This window comes from Mastigoproctus giganteus, chromosome 6, assembly GCF_048544385.1.
Source record: "Mastigoproctus giganteus isolate SK-2022 chromosome 6, ASM4854438v1, whole genome shotgun sequence".
Classification (NCBI taxonomy): domain Eukaryota; kingdom Metazoa; phylum Arthropoda; class Arachnida; order Uropygi; family Thelyphonidae; genus Mastigoproctus; species Mastigoproctus giganteus.
The window spans coordinates 190014269-190036669 of NC_143580.1; the positions used below are offsets into that span (position 1 = coordinate 190014269).

General features: G+C 37.0%; 1 protein-coding gene across 2 annotated transcripts in view; it reads left to right on the forward strand.

The window, feature by feature from the left end:
- Sos (Son of sevenless guanine nucleotide exchange factor) overlaps positions 1–22401 on the forward strand; it is a 669490-nt gene that overhangs the window by 604164 nt on the left and 42925 nt on the right. For both annotated transcript variants that reach the window (XM_090376631.1, XM_090376632.1), the window contains exon 22: positions 5322–5438. In XM_090376631.1, the coding sequence (XP_090232757.1) occupies positions 5322–5438 (117 nt within the window). The remainder of the gene's footprint in view (positions 1–5321; positions 5439–22401) is intronic.

Sequence of the window (22401 nt, forward strand, 5' to 3'; positions counted from 1 at the left end):
CAGTATCCATTGATTACCATTCTGTCTTTTCCCACTCAACTATCCTTTTATCCATTGTAGCAACTTGCTCTTAATGCCATACTGCCCAAATTAGTATAGTAATCTGCCATGCACACAGTATCAAAAGCTTTCCTGAAATCTAAGTACAGTAAACCCTCATTAAACCAGACTAAAAGGGGCAGCGAGGTGTCCGTTTTAATGAAAGTCGGGATTATATGAAATATGCTTTGTAATGTGGGTAAAGCTTATTTAAACAACATAATGTACGTGGATAATATTAAAACATGTTTATTTTACATTAAAAATATGTATGTATGTAGTAAATATATGTATGTACATGCTGTATTTACATTAAAAATACATAATGCCCACAATCACCTAGAACAAGATTGCACTGGTTCATCTTCACTTACATCACTTGCCACATTCACTTAGTACTAGGTGGTAGATGACTCTCATCAACCGGTGCAATGCCACACTTTGCTTATTGGAGGCTTGAAGTGGTGGAACCCATGTTTAGTCTCTAGAGCTAGGTTCCAGTCAACCCTTCCCTATCTTTTCGATCATGCAATATGATTGATGACTTTTGAGGTTATGATGAACATCGTGGCGAGATCCAATATTTCTTACATTTCGAGGGTACAGCTCTAAAATGGCATGCGCAGGCCGGCCGGCCGCGAGTTAGTACACCGGACCAAACCTATTGGTAACTCTCTAGGAGGTTTCCAGATCAGCTAGTGTATAATCTTGCTACCTCTACTCTGCCAGATAGTGACTGGAGGGAGTCCGAGTAGTGTGTATGTGGGGAGAATTGTTGAGGCCACGTTACGTCAAGGATCTGGGTATATTCTTACCATGTGTACACCATATCCAAAAATTTCATTACTTCATATAGCATATCCCACCCACCTTTTCTTACTATTGAATACACCATGAATTGTCAAACTAATAGAGCAAGCATATCTGTGAAAAGATCTAAACCTCCCAAGCACTTCCTAATTCATTTCACAAATATATGTGGTCTCAGTTCTAATCTCAATGATGTCCATTTCCACTTGCAGTCTGCCAAACCCCATGTACTTTTTCTGAGAGAATCTCAGTTATCGGTTGATTCAACTACTGCTCATCTCAGATGCCCAAATTATTCGCTGTATGATTCCTTTCGCCTCAAAGGTGGTACTTGTGCATATGTCCATTCTAATATTCCCTGTCAGAGACTTGCCAATTTGGAATCTCCTCTCTTTGATCTTCTCTGGCTTAAAATCTCTCTACCTCATTGTATCAAATTCATCTGTTGTCTCTACTTTTCTCCCAACTCCACTAATCACTTGGAGCTCTTTGACTTCCTCTCTTTGCAACTTGACTTTCTCCAGTCCAACTTTCCTAACAGTGAGATAATTTTCCTTGGTGATTTTAATGTTCACAACTCCAGCTTGCTTCCGATTTCTAGTCACACCGACCCAGGTGGTCGAGATGCTGAGGTTTTTGCAATTACTAATGAGCTTGCACAGATTGTTCATTTACCTACAAGAATACCGGACAATCCTAATCATGCAGCCAACACGCTTGATCTTTTTCTCACAAACAACCCTTCTAAGTATGCGATCGAAGTGAGAGGTCCTTTAGGCACTTCAGATCACAACTTGGTGATTCTCTCTTCTTCAATGGAGCCTTTATCTCATGGCTATTTCCAACCTCATGTTGTTTCGCATTACAAGAATGCTAAATGGGATGATCTGCGAGATTTCTTTTCCTTGGTCGGATTACTGTTTCAAAATTTTTAATAACGTTTGCTCAGATCGTGTCAGCGAAATTATTCTTGCAGGAATGGAATCCTTTATCTCACACTCCACTTTAAAATCTCGTCCTTTATCTAAACCTTGGTTTTCCAATAAATGTGCTAAGGCTCTTCAAGAGAAGAATGTTGCATATCGTAATTGGCTTGTTTATAATTCTTCAGTTTCATTTTCTGCCTACACCAAGGATCGCAACAATTGTAAAGCAGTTATTAATCAGTCCAATCTAGAGTTTGAACAGGCTAAGAGTAGAAAACTTGCTTCTTGCCCTAATGGTAGCCGAGCATTCTGGTCTCTTGCCAAAGGCTATTGGCTGGAACTTTTGCCCATCTCTGCTCCCACTTCTCTGTCCAAAACAGATGGTTCTGTTGTCACTTCAGTCGAGGATAAAGCTGACCTGCTAGCATCCCATTTTTCTTCCAACTCATGTATTAATGATCTTGGTAAAACACCTCCCACCATTCCCAACACGCTCCATTCAACGCCTCCTGTGGTCTTCCATCAAAAGGTTGTCAGAAGGATTTTGACGAATCGTGATGCTAAGAAAGCTCCAGATCCCGATGGTATTTCTCCACTTGTTCTCAAAACCTGTGCTCCTGAACTTACTCCTGTTCTTTGCCGCCTTTTTTTCACTTTCTTATTCCAAAGGTATTTTTCCTTTTGTTTGGAAATTTGCTCATATCCAGCCAATTCTTAAAAAGAGTGACAAATCCCTCCCATCCAATTATCGTCCCATTGCAATTACTTCTACTCTTTCTAAAGTAATGGAGAAATCAATTAACTGCCAAATCTTAAACTACCTAGAAACCTTCTGTCTGATCAACGATTGCCAGTATGGATTCCATCAGTGTCGATCCACTCATAATATCATGGCTTACGTTACCCATTTATGGACTAATTCATTTATGGACTGGTATATTAATGACCTTCTTTCATTGACTGGAAATCCTATCCATAGTTTTGCCGAAGATAGCACATTGCATTCTACTTTCCATTTTGAGAAATTTGCCCTGCTCAATCAGCTTCAACTTCTCAAAAATCTGCTACCAGTTCCTTAAATGCCGATCTTCAGGTAATTCTCCAGTGGAGCAAAGACAACTTAGTTGATTTCAACCCTTCTAAAACTCAGTCTTGTCTTATATCTCTCAAAAAGGATTCTTCTGCTCCTATGCTTATCTTTAGTGACACTCCGATTTCTAGGCAAAATGATATATCTCTTTTGGGGATTACCCTGACTTCTAATCTCTCTTGGTACAAGCACATTACAAATATTGCTTCCTCTGCATCTAAAAAACTTGGTTTTCTCTTTTGCTCTCAGCGTTACTTTTCTTCCAAACAGCTGCTCACTCTGTATAAATCGCAAATCTGCCCTGCTATGGAATATTGTTCCCACATCTGGGGTGGTGCCCCCAAAACCTCTCTCAGGCTTCTTGATTCCATTCAGAAAAGGGCAGTTAGGTTAATTAATGAATTCATCTCTAACAGAGTCTCTCCACTCGCTGTCTCATGGTCGTACTGTTTCTGCTGCATGCCTCTTCTACAGATACTTCCATGGGCACCATTCTTCTGAATTGGTTTCTATAATTCCGAATCTCTCTTTCAAAACAGTCCGAACCCCTGCTGCCACCAGCCAACATCCATTTACTGTTTGGCGCACTATGGCCATAGTTGCCGATGCGGCCAATAAATCCCGAAACAAACAAACAAACCATTTACTGTCCAACTTCAAACTCACAGAACCAACTTTTCATCTTCCTTGTTTATTCATTCAACTGCTGTGTTCTGGAACAACCTTCCTTCATTCGTATTTCCTGAAAGTTATAGTCTATAGAAGTTCAAGTCCAATGTCAACAAATATCTTCTTTCGTCTTCTCAACCTTCAACCCAAGCACGGTACTAAGTACTATAGGTTCTAGTACCTCTTGTGTTTGGGGTTTACATAAAAAAATAAAAAAAAAGTTACAGAAGCTTGACTTGCAGAAAGAATGGAAGATTAAAAATTTATTCCATGTGACATCTTAGCTTAGAAGTTGAACAGGGTTGGAAGGTGAGATGTAGCCACTACCTTTAGGGCCTGAAGGCTGAAGCTCATTTCAGGCCACTGTAGTATTGAATGAAGCATTTATTATAATAATAGTATTTTAATAGAATATCTTTATTTGATGGTACGGGTCTGTTTATCCTTAATTCAACCATTCACCTTGTGGCAGTAGTGCTCTCAAGTTGTGGCAACATTTGCTTATATTTTTCAAAATTTATTTTAGATTTGGCACACTTCACAGCAAGCCAAATCTGAAATAAATGTATGTATCTTGCTTCCCATGAAGGAGTAAAGATATCTTAAGCAAGTATCTCATTTCGTGTTCTTGCCTTTATTTGTTTGAAAACAAAGAAAGATGAGACAAATAGTGTGACAATGTAGATGTTTATATAGCTAGAGGAAAGCAAGTAAACTTAAACAGTAAAAAAACACTGCTTTGTGTAATTCAAAAGTAAATAGCATCAGCATGTGTGAGATGCCTTGCCACTCATTGTTTTCCATTAGAGCTGCAATGAGCATAGTATAGCACCTTTTAAATTCTCATTCTCAATTACTCTGCAAAAGGTTATTCAGTAAAAACATTTTACTCAGTTGATCTTCTACTGCAGAAAAAGTTTGTTTATATTTAGGAAGGTATAAAAAAATTCAGATTGTTAATTATTGATTAGCCATTAACACAGAGTTGTTATTTTAGAAAGGAATCTTTCTAAAATAAGTCTTGTCAAAAAGTGGTAAACATGCACTTCAAACATAAGTGCATGTTTACCACTGCCAGGTTAAAAAGCAGATTGAAAAGTACAAGTTATTTTATTTGTTTAATGAGTTTTATAGAGCATTGACATGGTGAATAATCAATTTTTATGTTTTATTATGTTTATGTAATATAATTTTACTTTCATTAATTTTCTATGTTTAACTTATATTCTTGAAAATATACTAAATATTTCCATTGCATTATATTTTAGCAGTAATCTACTCATTTGATTTTGTTTCTTGAAATCAAAACTTTGGTGTGGTATTTTAATTTGATTGCTCATAATTACTGACTAGATTTTAACCTGGTATTAAAAATCAGGTAGGCTTTTAAGAATTTAAATTTTGAAATTACATAACGTGTATATGTATTTGTATTAATATCTATACGTTTTCTGGTATAATATATTAATTATATTGGCTTGGAATGTATCTGTAATATATAATTTTTAGTGCCACATGGTGAGAGCTATTTTTAAGCTGTAAGTTAATTAAAAAATTATGCAACATCAATTTTCCTTCAAAAGAAAGATGGGATAAATCCTGTGAAAAATTGCTGCTTTTTCAGTGTGTTTATGATAATCAAGGATGAACAATGAATCATTGTTGTTACTGCAACACTGGTGATGGTGTCATTAATTACTAGGTATACATTTCCTACCCATGAAAAAAATGCCTTTATTCAATTAATAGCTTTTTTTTCACAAATATTATTATTTATCATATTATAGCATTTCCTTGAATCACTGAATCCAATGGAAGGAAGATCAGACAAAGAAATCAATGACTATTTATACAGTAAATCTCTGGAGATTGAACCAAGAGGGTGCAGGCAGCCACCAAAATTTGTAAGTGTTTTTTGGATTATGCATTCATAATACAGGATGATGAAAATTTTGTTACCCCTTATATAAGAGAATAGTTATTACTAAAAATAAATGCATTAAAAATAATACTTAATGTCACAAATTACATTAACATAACAAATTAACATTGCATTAAATTAAATAGCAATTAATTAAATTAACATAAAGTAAATTCCAATTTCCCTGTATGTATAAATATATGAAGGCAGATTTAAATATGTGTGGACTAGCAACACTTTTGTTACTATAGTTATAATTGATTTGGCGACTGTTATGGTCTGATAGAGTAATCAGTCCTTGGTTGGTATATGTGTAATGTAGTGTTTGCTGTGGCAGCCAAAGCAGAACTTTCCGTTATTTTTGAAAGAATCACAATTGAGTTTAATGTTAAAACTGGCATATAATTCCCTCCAATGATTACACAGGCCTTAGAACCTTATAGAACCTCTATAAGGTTCTACGGCAACAAATCTCATTCTTCCACCAGTGCAGACCTTAGCTCACCTAGTGACCAAGAAATTGACTGTAAGCATGCAGTGTGACACCTGAGGGTGCCCCACACATGTTCGATTGGATTTAAGTATGGTGATTGTGCTGGCCACAAGTTTTTGGATATCTTCAGTTTCAAGATATTCCTCCCCCACTTGAGCTTTATGTGCAGTGGCATTGTCATGCATGAAAAGAAAATCTGGGTCAGCCACACCCCTAAAAAGTCACACATAGTGTTCGAGGATGTGTTCTTGTTACCTCTGCACAGTTACAGTACCCCTATCAAAAACATGAAAAGGGGTGCCATTGATAATTATTTTGCCCCACACGAGAACACCATCTCCACCATAAGAGTCCATTTTTCTGATATTGGAGAGATGGTGCTGCATTCCTCATCATCTCCAGATGAAATAATGTCTGCAATCAGTTTGTAGCTTAAAATGGAACTCACCAGAGAACAGATCTGTAGCTTATTTGTCAAGACTCCAAGTCACATGTTCATGGCTCCAGTTTCAACGATCTCTGCGGTGACTTGGGGTTAATGGATACAAATCACTGGCTTCCTTGTGTAGAGACTATTTGAATTGAGCCATCTTGGCACAGTCCAGTTGGAAATGTTTTCACATGTGGCCACAACAACCTTCAAGAGACAGAGCCAAACAGCAGTCTGTTCTGGTTGATGTAGCCTTGGGCGACCATTGGCCAGCTCTTCTTGTAATGGTTCTTGTCTCCTGAAACTAATTCCATAATGCCGAAATAATGCTGCATGACACATTAAGCCAACGTGCCTGCGACTGTCCTGCCCGGCAACCACCATCACACAACGACCCACCATCTCAAAGAATCATCTAAATGCCGATGACTTGCCATACTGAGTACTGGATTTGTCCCTAAAGGCCACTACACATATTGAGGTAAACCTGTCAGTTGTGCCTGCCCGAGCACACCTGTACAGGTCTACCGGAGCTGTGGATGATAAAACTGCACAGTTATTTTGACCTGCACAGGTAACCAGAGGAAATATGAAAAATCATTCGAATTGCCTGAACCGGAGTGAACTGTGCAGGCAAACTGGAGCATGGCAGGTGCACTGCCATGGTCAGCCGACTCAATGAATGGCATTGGATGCACTATGGGCATCTGGTAAACCTGTACAGGCATGCCTGCACAAGCATAACTGACAGGTTTACCTGAACATGTGTAGTGGCCTTAACTCTTAGCAAGGCAAAAAACTGGAATGAAGTGATGTGGTTGCAACCTGTGTTTTTATAATTTGCATAATGTGCAGCTCAGTAAAGCGGTTGATCGATTTCTATTGGATACTTGGAGCTTACGTGCCAGGATGCCTATTATATCACATATTCACCTTTGGCAACAGTATTCACAATATTCATGAGAAACATTTTGTTCTGTTAATTTTGCCAAGCAACGTAGATGTTCAAAGATACAAATATTTGACTAAAGAAAACTGAGCGAATAAATATATTTTCCATTTGAAGTAAACATGAAAATTTAAAAACATTCACATGTGTAAACCTTCTTCTTCTTCAAACATCACCTATCCCTTAGTTATCACTCTACGTAGAGAGAAACTTAAGTTTCTATGCTTAGAAAACTTAAAAATCACAACTGCTTAATAAACTGTTCACTCTCTGTAACAGCCACACAACTTATGGTTTAAAGATGAACTAGCCAAGATCTAAGTCAATCATGTTCTCCAGAGTATAAATAAGAAAATCTTGCCAAGGATAAAACGATGACATTGCAAACTAGTTTTTCCTACCTCAAAATTAATCTGTAAACTCTAAAGTTACCTTTATATCAGTTGTCCATTAACTGACATTCCTCTTGAAATGTAAGTATCACTATATATATTTAATAACTACAAAATTCTAGTATCTTTGAAAGTGCCGAAGAACTAAAACTGCCTCTATTTAAAGATTCACAAAATGAAAATTGCATTACATATTCATATAAACTAAAATAATCAACTTTGATGCTGACACACAGACTATAATTACCTTCAATGCAGGTTGCAGAAATCATATACAGTTTCATCACATAACTGTTCTTAGCAAACTTCAATAATACTGTATATACATACATACATAATTACTAAGTACTGTTTTTTGATGATGATATTTCTTTCATTATTCTTACATTTTTCTATTATGCTTGCTCTATGTAAACACTAACTGGTCTGAGTAATTACAGACCAGTTAGTTTAACTTCTGTTCCAGGTAAAATAATGGAGTCACTGGTTAAAGATGTATTGCAGGATCATCTAGACAAGACTGCAGCAATAATTCAGACACAGCATGGGTTTGTTAAGAGAAAGTCTCGTCTGGCAAATTTGGTAGGATATTATGTTGTGATTACAAAGGAACTGGATGCAAAAAATAATTCTGATATCATATATTTTGGATTTCAGGAAAGCTTTTGACACTGTTGTGCATGGAAGACTACTGTACATATTGGAGCAGAATGGTATTAAGGGTAAGTTGCTACAATGGATAAAAGGATGGTTGAGTGGGAATGCACTCAACCATCCTTTTGAGGGTGGTAATCAATGGATGCTGCCAGAGGGTAGTAATCAATGGATGCTGCACTTCGTGGACTAATGTTGTTAGTGGAGTCCCACAGGGTTCGGTGTTGGGTCCTCTGTTGTTTTGTATATTTATCAATGATATTGATGAAGATATATCAGGCTTAGTGTCGAAGTTTGCAGATGATACAAAGGTTGGCAGTGTGCTACTGCAACAGGATCTAAAAAATTTGGGCAGATGGGCTAAGAAGTGGCAACTGAATTTTAACCTTGACAAATGCAAAGTACTGCATATGGGTAGAAGTAACCCCAGAGAAACTTACCAACTGTGTGGTATTACGCTTAAGGTGGTAGAAAATGAAAAAGACCTGAGAGTAATTGTGCAGTCAGATATGAAGTTTTCTGAGCAATGCAGACAGGCTGCCAGGGCTGGTCTTGGGGTGTTGTCAATGATATACAGGAATTTTGCTAGCAGGGAAAAGGAGGTGATTGTCCCTCTGTATAAGGCAATGGTCAGGCCGCGCCTTGAGTACTGCATACAGGTCTGGAGGCCTCATTTTAGGAAGGATGTAGATTTGCTTGAGCGTGTACAGAGAAGGGCAACAAGATGGGTGAGGGGAATGAAGAGAATCCTCTTACCAATTGAAAGTTCTGCAAATTGCAGTGGCTGGAGACTAGGCACCTGCACGGTGATCTGATTGAGGTGTATAAGGCCTTGAATGGGTTGAGCATGCTTAATTCTGATGGGATCCTTCCACTTGTTCAGATTACGAAGCTAAGGGGGCATAAATTCAAATTAAGAAAAGACAGATATAGAATAGATAAGCAGAAATTTGCCTTTAGCCAGCGGGCGGTTAATTGCTGGAACAAACTTCCATCTGCCATGGAAGTTGATAGGTTAAATAAATTTAAGGAGGGACTGGACAGGCATTTTGAGGGAATGGTGTGATTTTTTTTTTTTTTTTTTTGCTGCTGCTCCATAAGCTCATACACTTGCTTTCTTGCATCACATGCCACTACTACTATTACATCACTGTTGTTATGCTGAAACATTGTCCAAAGGGTGGTCAATGAGTTAGGGATGTGAAATTATGTATGAATATACTACTAAGATAAGTTAATGTTGATTTATTTGTTTTTCTAAATCTGTCAGTTACTGAACTAGAGCCATAAATTATTGATGGTCATAAATGTGAGGTCATAATTGATGATTTTGATTATTTAATTTTATTATATTATTCGAATGGTATAATCAAATTATATGATTTGATTATTTCTATTATTGAATTCTCTCAATTACTAATCATTCAGTTGTGCCCATGATTACCATAAATATGGCGAGAGATGGTATGCTGGAGAAGGGTGAAGTCTGATCCATTATAAAATTTCTTCATTTGCAAGGTAAAGAAGCTAAACAAATCCATGAGTTGAATAAAGCTATATATTGGGAGGAGGATTACCAACCACATTAAACTGTGCAAAATTGGAAAAGTCAGATCAGGTTTGGACAAAGCAGCATGCATGCTGACCCAGGAGAAGAAAGATCTGTCTCGCCACAGACCCTGCCATTGTGGCTAAAGTTGAACAGCTGGTTCTTGGAGACAGATGTGTTGCTATAAATTTTATTAGATGAAGTGATCCTGGTCATGAGCCTATTTGCACCATAATGCACGAGTTCCTGCACATATCTAAGGTAGCAGCCTGATGGTTTCTCAAATTGTTGATACCTCCTGAAAAGCTTCATAGGAAAGAGCATTCCACAAAGAGAGAATGTTGATGATTTTTTTTTTACTGAACTGTGATTATGGATGAGTGTTGTGTACATCACTATGACCCAAAAATAAAACAGATGAGCAAAGAATGGAAACATTCATCTTCAGCAACCCTCAAAATGGCTAAGTTTCAGTTGCCTGCCAACATGGTAATACAGTAAACCCCCGCTATTCACAGTATCTGTATTCGTGGTCGCTGATTTAATATAAAATGAAACCTAAAAAAATGTGAATTTTAAAGCACTGTGAACATTTTCCGCCATAAAAAAACATGGGCACGGCTAAAATCATCTTTCCCGGTCAAAACAGCGCTCAGTGGTTGGGGGGGGGGGGTGAGAGGGGTGACAAAATCGTGAGCGTGGATGTTTCTTGCTAATCCTTGTTCAGTATGTGCTATGCGCTTGTCATGGAAGGTTTCGTCATTTGCTTTTAATTTATATGCTTATAAATTGAATAACTTTATCAATTTAAAAATTGATATGCTTACAAAAGTGAAAAATCTACCGTTTTGCAGTGTGTTAATCTAAACAGACTTTTTCGAGTGTGTTAACGGAAGAAAGTGACTTTATTGTGGACAAGTTCTTTTCGAACTCCTACAAAAATATGGCTACGAATAACAAGGGAATTGTGAAAAGATCAAAGAAGGTGATGACATTAGCGAGTAAAATTCAATTATTAGACAAAATTTCTAATGGTGAAAGTGTCTCGTCAGTCGCAAAACATAAAATCAATAAGTCAACGGTACGATCAATCAAGAAATCGGAAGGAAAAAAACATCTTTATCAACACTTTAGCGAAACTGGTGATAGCACTGGCGGGATAAGTTTTTTAGTTATAGCAAAGCCGGATTTAAAGATTTGTTTGAAATTTCTAATAAATATTGCATTTAATATTGAATTGTTTCTTATTTTCATTTCGATGCCTTATGCTTGCATTTCACTATGTTACTGTCTATGTACATAGTCATATTATGAAGGTACATATAATACGTACATACATACATACAAACTTTTAGACTAGTTTTTCTTGTATATTACATACTTTGGAACAGAACCCCTTTATTACTATGGGAGCCATAACTCAGTATTCACATTTTCGGTATTTGTGGCGTTTCTCAGGAACATAACCCCCGCAATTAGCGGGGGTTTACTGTATTATCGGTCTTCTGGTACTTCAAAGTATCATCCTAAAGATTATTTCCCAAAGGGCAGCAGCAGCATCACAGTACTACAGAAACCTCCCAGGAAAGTTAAGCAAGCAAAGCAATGAAGTTGAAGAGATGCTGGAAGCTATCCAAAGGTGTCTGCCTCCTACTCAACAATGTTCAGAAGGTTGCTCTCATAGTGGGCTTTGCAGTCAGGCGTGGCTTTGAAAATCTACAGTACTCACCTCGTTCTCCCAGCTTCTCATCATCAGACTATTCCCCAAAATGAAGAAGCTATTATGGTTCACAGATTTTAAACTGACGAGGCAGTAATTAATGAAGTGGAAGCCTGGTGTCTTCTGAGAGTGAGAAGTTCTATTCAAGAGGCCTGAAAAAGATTATACAATAATGGATGTGTAGCTTTAGAAAGTAGCTACATATAGAAGGATGAAATTGCCAACCAAGTTTTAGATCCCTAACTCAAATGTTTTTGGGTGAGGGTAGATACATATATATCACCCATTGCAAGTAAGGGCTCATGGCATGTGCAGAATGCTAGTAGCTTTTTACCATTATTGCTAGGTTTATTTTTCTTTTCAACTTTACATACCTATCTCTGTAGATCATTACAGTCAGGTATGCTACAACAAACGATGCTACAATGAATGAATGCTACAACGAACAGTTTTTATCAATAAAATCAGGATGCTACAACAAACGAATGCTACAATGAACACAGATGCTACAACGGGGCAATACTGTCGGCTGACGTAGCACGCACGTGCGGATGACATGTTGGGGCCTTCCCGCTTTAATTAGAGCGTCAGTTATCTGCTTATTTGCCCTTTAGCAGTGAAAATATATTTTTTAATTATTCTGCTATATAATTTTAGCCATGAGCCAGCAAAATAGAGTGAGAAAGCTAATTAACTTAGATATTAAGAAAGAAATAATTTCCAAGTGAGAAAGTCAAAAAAGTGTAGGAGATCTAAGTGCTGAATATGGTATGGCAAATCAACAATCAGTACAATTTTAAAAAACAAGAAAGAAATAAAAAGTGCACAGGTCACAAAGAGAATCTCTAGGTTAAGCAGTTCACGTTGTAATATCACAGAAAAGATGGGAAACTCTTCTATTAGTGTGGATTAATGAAAAACAAATGGCAGGTGATAGTGTCAGTGAGGTGATTATTTGTGAAAAGGCCCAAACAATTGTTTGAGGAACTTGGTACTAAGGCTCCTAGCACAAGTACTAGTTCTGTGAAGAAGTTTTTTGGCACCAAGGGGTGGTTTACTGGATTTAGGAAAAGGATTGGGTTACATAGTGTTGTGCAGCATGGTGAGGCTGCCAATGCGGATAGGTATACTGCTGAGCAACATCATGAGAAATTTAAGAAAATAATTGAGGATGGAGGCTTTCTTTCGCAGCAGGTGTTTAACTGCAACGAAACTGGCATTTTCTGGTAGAGAATGCCACGCAGAACAGATATCACGAAGGAGGAGACCATCTTATCTGGCCATAAGCCAATGAAAGACCGGCTTATATTGATCTTTTGTGCCAATGCTTCGGGTGACTGCAAGGTCAAACCACTGCTCATGTACCATTCGGAGAACCCCAGTTTAAAAACATCAGGAAAAACCGCCTTAGTGTTTTGTGGCATTCAAACCACAAGGCTCAGGTGACCAGGAGTCTTTTATCCGACTGGGTAACTGAGGTGTTTGGCCCACTGTCCATGACTACCTTAGGGAGAAGGGTGTTCCATTGAAGTCCTTTTGGTCATGGACAATGCTCCAGCCCACCCTCCTAATTTGATGGAAGAATTACCAGATGAGTTCAGTTTTATCAAGGTTCACTTCTTGCCACCTAATACGACTCCTCTCCTCCAGCCTATGGACCAGCAGGTGATTGCAAACTGTGGATTTTAGTGTTTTGCACCAACCTTACGTAAAAATAAAAACACAAAGGAAACTGGACTTTTAATAACTGTGTTTATAATAAATTATAATAACCTGTATTTACAATAAATTTAACTTTACGATAAACTATACATATAAAATATTAAAATCTGCTACATTAAGAACAATAAAATGCATTAAAATATACTAAGTTAAAAGCAATAAAAAACCATAGCTTTCAAAGGCTCCAGCCTTCTTCTTCAGCGGTATTTTCTTATTCTGCAGTACATCTTTAAATATCAGCAGGTTCATGGTACTCATCACGTGTTTCATTCTCACGCGTTCCGTTCTCTTGCGTTGTGGAACCGGAAGTGGCTCGAGCGGGAGTCATACGGAACCGTTCATCCCTTCTAAGGATAGTGGCCTCAAAGAGGGGATGAAACCGCGTACCTCTATCTCTATTAATGTTGGTTGTAGAACAGATCCGCAAACTCTCGAGCCACTTACGGTCCCAGAACTTATGCGCCCGATCGGTGATGATAGCATCGTCCGGGGAGATCTGGTGCTGCTTCTCCCAAAAATGTTCGGCCACGGTGGATTTGCCATACTCCGCATTTCTTATTGCCTTAGTGTGTTGAACACACTAAGGCAATAAGAAGCTTCACAATGAAGAGGCAGAGGCACTGAAGAAGAGGAAGAGAAGCTTTCAGGGACAAGAAGGACGTGGATGAGGAAAAAAGACACGGCATTCCAGCTGAGGACCTTAAAGAGGTGTTCTCTTGCTGGAATAAATTGTCCAAACTTTTAAAAGATTATCACCCGGATATTGCCACTGTGGAAATGGGCCTTAATCATTTTAATGACTCCTTGATGGCCCGCTTTTGGATGTTCCAAAAATCCAAGATAAAGCAGGCAACCCTGGATTCATTCTTCAAAAAAGTGGACAAATGCCCTCCAAGTGATGAATCTCCCACAGGACAGTCACCCAAGATGAGTAGGAATGATGACTCCTCTCCTTCCGAGAAGCAGTGTTGTAGCACACGTTTCTTGATTAGACCGGGGTTCGAACCCGTGACCACCAAATACGGAGGATGCGGAAAGGTCAGGGAATGACCATCGCATATTCCCGGAGCAATATGGCCTTAGTTGCTAATGCTCCTAAAAACCAAATAACAGCAACAACAACATCCTCTCCTTCCACCACTACATGATTTTTATTAGGGAAAGTTTAATATTTTCACTCGGAGAATACTGTTTATGCTTTTCATGTGTGAAAGATTTTTTATGCTTTTATTATGGAAAGTTTGATTATAGTTTTCACTAGGGAAAGATTGTTTATCCTTTTCATGTGCGTTAGATTGTTTATGCTTTTTATTAGGGAAAGTTTGTTCATATTTTTCACTAAGGAGACATTGTTAAAAACAATGTTTCTATTAAAACATATGCTTTTCAAATTTTATGTACATTGTATAAAGTTAAATAAATTAATTTTATATTATTTTTACACTTATATTTTTCCTGTTTAAATCATTGTATTGGATGGTAACTTTGCTCTAGACTGTGGGCCTGGAACAGATTACCCCTAAATACATATATTTCAATGTATGCGAGAACAAACAGATGCTATAACGAACAAGGTTCTAGAACCAATTACGTTCATTCTAGCATACCCCACTGTATTTCCTTTTCTGATGTTTAATTCTTCAGCCAGTACCTTTTTTTTTTTGTTTATTGTTAGCTGTTGCTCTTTCTAAAATGTTAAGGGACTTTCTCTTTTACTCCAATAATGATCTGTATGTGCAAACAGATTTCATTTGTCAACTGACCATCTTAAATTTTGCCACCAGATTAGTTCTGTAAGCCTATTGCTACACCTTTCTTGCACTTTCTCTTACTTCCAGATTAAATTAATTTATAATTTAATTTAGACTGGATTGCAGGAAGTTTTATTTTAGCAAGTGAGTTATAAATTACTGTAATAGGCTACCTACATGTGCAGTAGAGGCTGACAGTTTTGGGGAAATTCGAAGGTCAGCTGTATAGTTACCTACTGGAGGAGGGAATTGCATAGGTTGTCTATTTCCTTTTCTCTTATTATTTATTGTTTATTTTATTTATTATTAATACTATTTTTTTAAGCAGGTGCAGCATAAGCCTTAGGCTTCCTTGTACCATATGGCATTACTAATATTAATACATCATTAAGTAAATCCCATATAAGTACATTGCGATCACTGCCACCTAGTGGTTCTTTTATATGCAGATCCATAATGCATGAAGAATCCTGCTGATAATCAGATCATGAGTAGTGCTCTGTCTTATTGCTTCTCTAACATGCTGCTATAGAAAAGTTATTCAATAAATCCACAAGTCTTGCTATTCTGTGAGTAACCAACCTACAAGTTCCAGTCAATATCTGGAAAGTTAAAATCACCATTATAAGAACTGATTTACTGGCCCACTATTTCTTTGTACAGTTGTTCATTGTACTCATCACAATCATAAGGCCTATAAAACACTCCAGACTCCTACTCCCATTTTTGTTTTCCCAGTGCTAATGACATGCCAAACAGACTTACATCAATGCCAACTGGATGCACTGCATTAGATTTTATGTGCTTCTTAACTAAGAGCATAAACCCTCCCGTCCTTTCTTTTTACTTTCTTCTCCCCATAATGAAATTCGGCATCCCTTATATCTGAGTGAAACCACATCTCTGATATCCCCACAGTGTTAACTTGTGCAGCACTTCAAATTCATAAAATTTATGCATTATACTCTTAGTATTGGTGTACATGTAAGTATACATGCAACTATTCTTACTCTTAGTTACCTGACACAGCCCATGTATTTCCTTAATCTATCATGACCCACAGCAGGCTTTAAAATCCCTGATACCTTGCTTTCTGGGCTGCTACATGTTCCAATAGGAACATTGCAAGCATTACTTTCACTTCTGCCTAGAGCTATGATTAATCTATTACTCTGTGTATTCCCCCAAGCTTGCTGTTTTCCGACCCACCAAACATTGCCTCGATAGCATCAGCAAATTTTCTTGCACCATTTCTATTTAAGTGTATCCCATCCCTGTAAAAGCAGTCTCTCCTGTTAACAAGCACAGATTATGCTGAGAGAAATTCTGTGCCTTGAATACTCTTCCCTATTGTGCCTGGACAGAATTGTAGACACTTTAAAATTTATCCATAACTGCCAATTTTTTTCCAATCACCTTTTGTGTCCTTAAAAGATATCTGCTCTACAGCATCATCAACTTTTGCCCCTGGCAGACATACCTTGGTACTATTTCACCTATCGTTTTTGCACAATATATTTCTTGATTAGACCGGGGTTCAAGCCCATGACCACCAAATATGGAGGATGCAGAAAGGTCAGGAAATGACCACCGCATATCCCCAGAGCAATATGGCTTTGGCAAACAAGCTAACACAATATATTTCCCTGACAATAGAGTCGCCAACAATAGCTTCATCCTGTGGGACCAGCAAATTCTGCTTTGTGGGGTTGTTACTATGGTGTTGAGGTGGGCAGCTGAGAGCTTGATGGGCCCCAACTTAATTCCTTCAAGGGCATCTACCCTGTTCTTCAATCTCATAAAAATGCCCATCGGAACACTGAGTTGACACCTAATATCCTCACACCGAGCATCAAACACACACAAAGGTATACCGCTTTGCCTGTGTCATGTCCCGTTTCAGAAGGATCTGCAAACATCAGACAAGTAGTACATTTCATGAGGCTGCGATTCAGGCAGTTACCAGCCACCTCAATTCTCCCCTGATCCACAACAATCCCGCTACTTTGAGCCCTCTGCTGCTCTGGTCTGAGGCATGATTTCCATTCAAATTCAGCTTAATTGCTAATACAGTAAAATCTCGTTAATACAAACTCGGTTTATACAAAGTACTCATTTATATGAAGCACATACCATTCCCCTGCAAAAGGATAGGCTTTTCTGTGTAAATATATTTGTTTATTACTAAATTCGGTTAATATGTATTACAAAGTTCTTTTTCACCCCATGAGAAATAAATATTGTCATTTTGTATGTTTAATACAAATCTCGGCAGAGCGATCCAATTATTCCACCCGGCCACCGGGCTCCCTACTTCCCGAAGGATGGCACTGACTTGTTAGAAATTAGTTTTGTGTAAACAAAAGCAGTTTATGGTAGCTACAATGTCAAAGGCACTCTGAAAAACATCTTTCTGAAGGAGGAGTTGTTAAATTAACAAAAGAATAAAAAGTTCTAAGTTGTTTACATGCACTCCCTCGCTCTCCACTGGAATAAGGTCAGTTGCAATTATTACCCCAGTTCAAAGAGTTTTTTGCTATCGTATACACTATACAAAAATCAATTTTTTGTGCCATTTTATCTGAGCTGACGTCGTTTTCGGAACTTGTGTCTTTAAATTAATTTAAAATTTGTTTATATTAAATCTTATCTAGCAGCGTTATGGCGACAAAACATAGAAGGACAGAATTAAGCCTGGAAATTAAACTAAAAATTGTACAAGAGGCTGATAGGATGAAAAGAAGCAAAACGGACATTGCAAAGGAATACAACATCCCTTTACCTGCTTTATCTACAATACTGAAAAACCGAAAAAGACTTGAAAAAGTGCACGATACTGGAGCAGCGATGAAAAACAGGAAACAAATTTGTGGTGCAAAACACAATGAGCAGCTTTAAAGGAAACTTTTCGAGTGGTACCAACAAATGCATGCATCTAATTTGCCAATATCAGGTCCAATTTTGCAAGAAAAGGCAAATTATCTAGCTCAGCAACATGGGATGAGTGACTTCAAATGCAGCAGTGGCTGGCTCCAAAGATTTAAAAACAGTAATAACTTGCTTTCGCGAAATGTTTGTGGTGAGTCTGGATTAGACGACGAAGAAAAGACTACAGACTGGTTGTGTTCTGTATGGTCCATCCTTGAAAAATATGGGGCAAAGGATATTTTTAATCTCAACGAGACAGGTTTATTTTATAATTTGCTGTTCATGGAGTCTTGTCATGGAGGAAAATTAAGTAAACAAAGGTTCACTGTTCTGTTATGCTGCAATTCAGATGGCAGTACAAAACTACACCCACTTGTGATTGGTACGTTTTCCAAGCCAAGATGTTTTAAAGCAGTTAACCAACTTCCCTGTGATTATGAGACCAATAGAAGTGCTTGGCTTACGGTCAAAATTTTTCAGTCTTAGTTATCAAAATCGGACAGAAGAATGGCTTCAGAAAAAAGGAACATTTTGATGATTCTAGACCGTTGTACAGCACATTCTGCTGAGACATTTAAGTTGACAAATATACGGCTGTTGTTTTTACACCCCCCCCAATACCACTGGTTTAATGCAACCACTGGATCAAGGCATTATTTATAACCTCAAGAGAGCATATAGAGCCCACCTGATAAGGTACTTGATCTGCAACATAGAAGGAGGGAACAATTTGCAGCCAAATTGGAATGTCTTGGATGCTATCCATAATCTTGTTATTGCTTGGGAAAGTATTACATCAATGTAATAATCAACTGCTTCAGAAAATGTGGCTTTGGAGAGAACATCATCGAAAAACATGGTCCAGCAGACAAATATGATAGCAACAATGAAGAATAGAGGAATTTGAAGGAGCATATGAATTTTGTTGGCGAATTGGAAGAGTTTTTGAAGGTGGATGATGAAGTTGCTACCACTGCAACGCCAACACCAGAAGAGCTGCTGGGTATCAAACAAAATGATGCTGTTTTTATTACCAGCGAAAGTGAAGAAGTGTGCACACTGCCATCTAAAAACGATGCCCAAAATGCATTGAACATAATAGAAAATGTCTTGGCCTGCAGTAACATTGATAAAGAAACAACTATGGCATTTGATAACGTCTGTGCTGTAGTTAAAAATGCATATGGAACCAAAACTATGCAAACATTGGATTCTTTCTTTAAAATTAGATTAATTTATTAAAAAGTTAATGGTTTGTATATGCTCCTTTTATATTAAGATTGTAATTATTTTTTCATTTCATTTCCGTTAATATTGCTTTTCTCTTAGTTTATCATACAAATAAAATAAAATTCCTATTACTGTATTGTTAGACAAGGCTTTTGTTTTTATTTTATTTTTATTATTTTATTTTATTAATTTATTTTTGATATTATTTATTATTATTCTTAGATATACAGTATGTACCAAAAAAATATATATAATAATAAATAACGGTAAACTTTTGACACTTTTGGGGGACCTCGTTACTACAAACCTTGTTATTACAAAATGTGAAAATTTACGTCCCTTGAACTTTGTATTAATGAGATTCCACTGTACTACACTAAAGTAATATACTTAAATGCAGTAATAACCGGTTATGCAGTAATATTAGGCCATAAAGTTTATATTATTAAAATACATTATACATAATACGTTATGTATAATGTATTATTATACATACCGTATTATGTATAATACGTTATGTATAATAATGTTATGTAATATTAACTTTAGTATAGTTTTCACTATACTAAAGTTAAGTTAATTATAATATCTAATAAAATTATCTATTAATGCCAATCTACATGATTCGAACTTTTGAGATACCTATTTATCACAATTAAGACAGAAGTCCTATACCACATACTACATTGTATCTCGTACAGAGTTATGAGATACAATGTTCACAACAAATAGCTGATACAAAGGTGTTACGTGTATTATGTAGTAACTTACAAAATCTCTAGCTAAATTTAAAAATTAACTAACAAACGTGATTGGAATTATGAGGCTATTTATAGAATACAATTTAATATGCTCATTAGGTCAATAAAACAGCAAAAATTTTCATAAAGTTATCTATTCCTAGGAAGGTAGATCTTAAAGTGTCATTTATAAGATTATACATATTTTTCATATTTAAAATATTTTCATCATTAAAAAATTTTAAAAACTGTATAACTTCATCTTTAAATGTGTTGATTTTAAATGTGTTGATTAATTTTTCATTATTCACATTAAAATCATTTCATTTTTAAAAAATATAGTAAATATATTTAGTGTTTCACAGTATACTTCTCTTTGATGATTAATTTCAGAAATAAGAATATCATAAATAAAATTTACAGTATTAGCCATAAACATTTCTTTTCCACGTAATTTAACTTCATGGTATGTTGCATCATCATACATAATTTTACATTTTTATTCCATTAAAGTAATTTAATTTCACCTAAATATTGGTCTGGTATTCGCCATTGTTTTAGAAGCAGAAAAAAAATTGTAGCAATTTTGTATTAAATAAAGTAATGCACTGCTTCAGAACAAGATTCTGCTACATTATTGCCAATCAAATTTAAAGAATAACTAGAACATGATACATAATGTGCTATAGAACTATATTGTTTCAATCTGGCCTGTAATCCTGAATACTTTCCTGCCTTATTAGAAACATTTTTGTGGTGTGCTCCCTGCAGTTTTTAATATCTATAGAAAAATTATTTTGTTTAAGATTATTCACTAGCATTAGTAGAGACATATGATGCAAAAAAGCAAGCAAGCTTATATAGCATTGGCCAAAAAAAAAAAAAAAAAAAAAAAAAAATGCCCATTTCACCCATCAAAAGAATTTGTTTGAACTATCAACTTCCACAACAACTGATGGAAGTTTGTTCCAGAAATCAACCACCCGTTTGGCTAAATACAAATTTCAACACGTATATTCCACAACTGTCTCTCCTCAATTTGAATTTATGCCCCCCTCGGGCAACTAATCTCAGCATGAGGAAGAAACCCATCAGAATTGAGCTCGCTCAAACCATTCAAGACCGTATACATCTCAATCAGATCACCTCGCAGGTGCCTACTTTCCAGGCACTGCGATTTGCAGAACTTAAATCTTCTTGGTAAGAGAACCCTTCGTTCCCCTCACCAGTCTTGTTGCTCATCTCTGTACTCGTTCTAGCAGCTCTATATCCTTCCTAAAATGAGACCTCCAGACCTATATGTACTACTCAAGGTGTGGCCTGACCACTGCCTTATAAAAAGGGATAATTACTTCCTTATTCCTGCTAGCAAAGTTCTTGTATATCATTGACTAGACCACATGAGCTCTCCTGGCAGCCTTTCTGAAATATTCTGAAATCTGACTGCACAATTACTGGGAGCTCTTTTTCATTCTCCACAACCATGAGTGTAGTACTGCACAGTTGGTACATTACTCTGCAGTTACTGCTACCCATAAGCAGTATTTGCATTTGTCAATGTTAAAACTTCAGTTTCCACCTCTTAGCCCATCTGCCCAACTTTTCTAGATCCTGTTGCAGTAGCGTACTGTCATTAACAACTCTGCCAACCTTCATGTTGTCTGCAAACTTGGACATTAAGTCTGATATACCTTCATCAATATCATTGATAAATACAGAAAACAACTATGGGGCCCAGGGCCAGATTAAGGATGAAAGAGGCCACCAGCCATGTTTAAATTTAAGGCCCCTTTAATATATATATATATATATATAAAAACTATTATTATTATTAGAAATTTTTTAGCGCTACTTTAGAAAATATTTACACGGAAAATGAGGACCCTCTTCAGGTGAGGCCCCCAGCCATGGCCTGTTTGGCCGTAGCGTTAATGCAGCCAAACACCAAACCCTGGGGGACTCCACTGATAACATTAGTCCAAGAAGAGCAATGTCCATTGTTTTCCACTCTCTGTCTTCTCCCAATCAATTATCCCTTTATCCATAGCTGCAACTTGTCCTTAATGCTATACTGCTCCAATTTGTATAGCAATCTTCCATGTGCAACAGTATCAAAAGCTTTCCTGAAATCCAGATATACAGGTAGGTCCTGGCTTTACGAGTTAATTTGGGCACCTCCGTAGCCAGGTGGGAAGGAGCAGCAGTTCGTTGCACACGCTTCTTGATTAGACCTGGGTTTGAGCCCGTCACCACCAAATACAGAGGATGCGGAAAGGTCAGGGAATGACCACCGCATATTCCCGGAGCAATATGGCTTTAGTTGCTAATGCTCCTAAAAACCAAATAACAAACATAACAACGAGTTAATTTGTTCCTAACGTGCGCTCA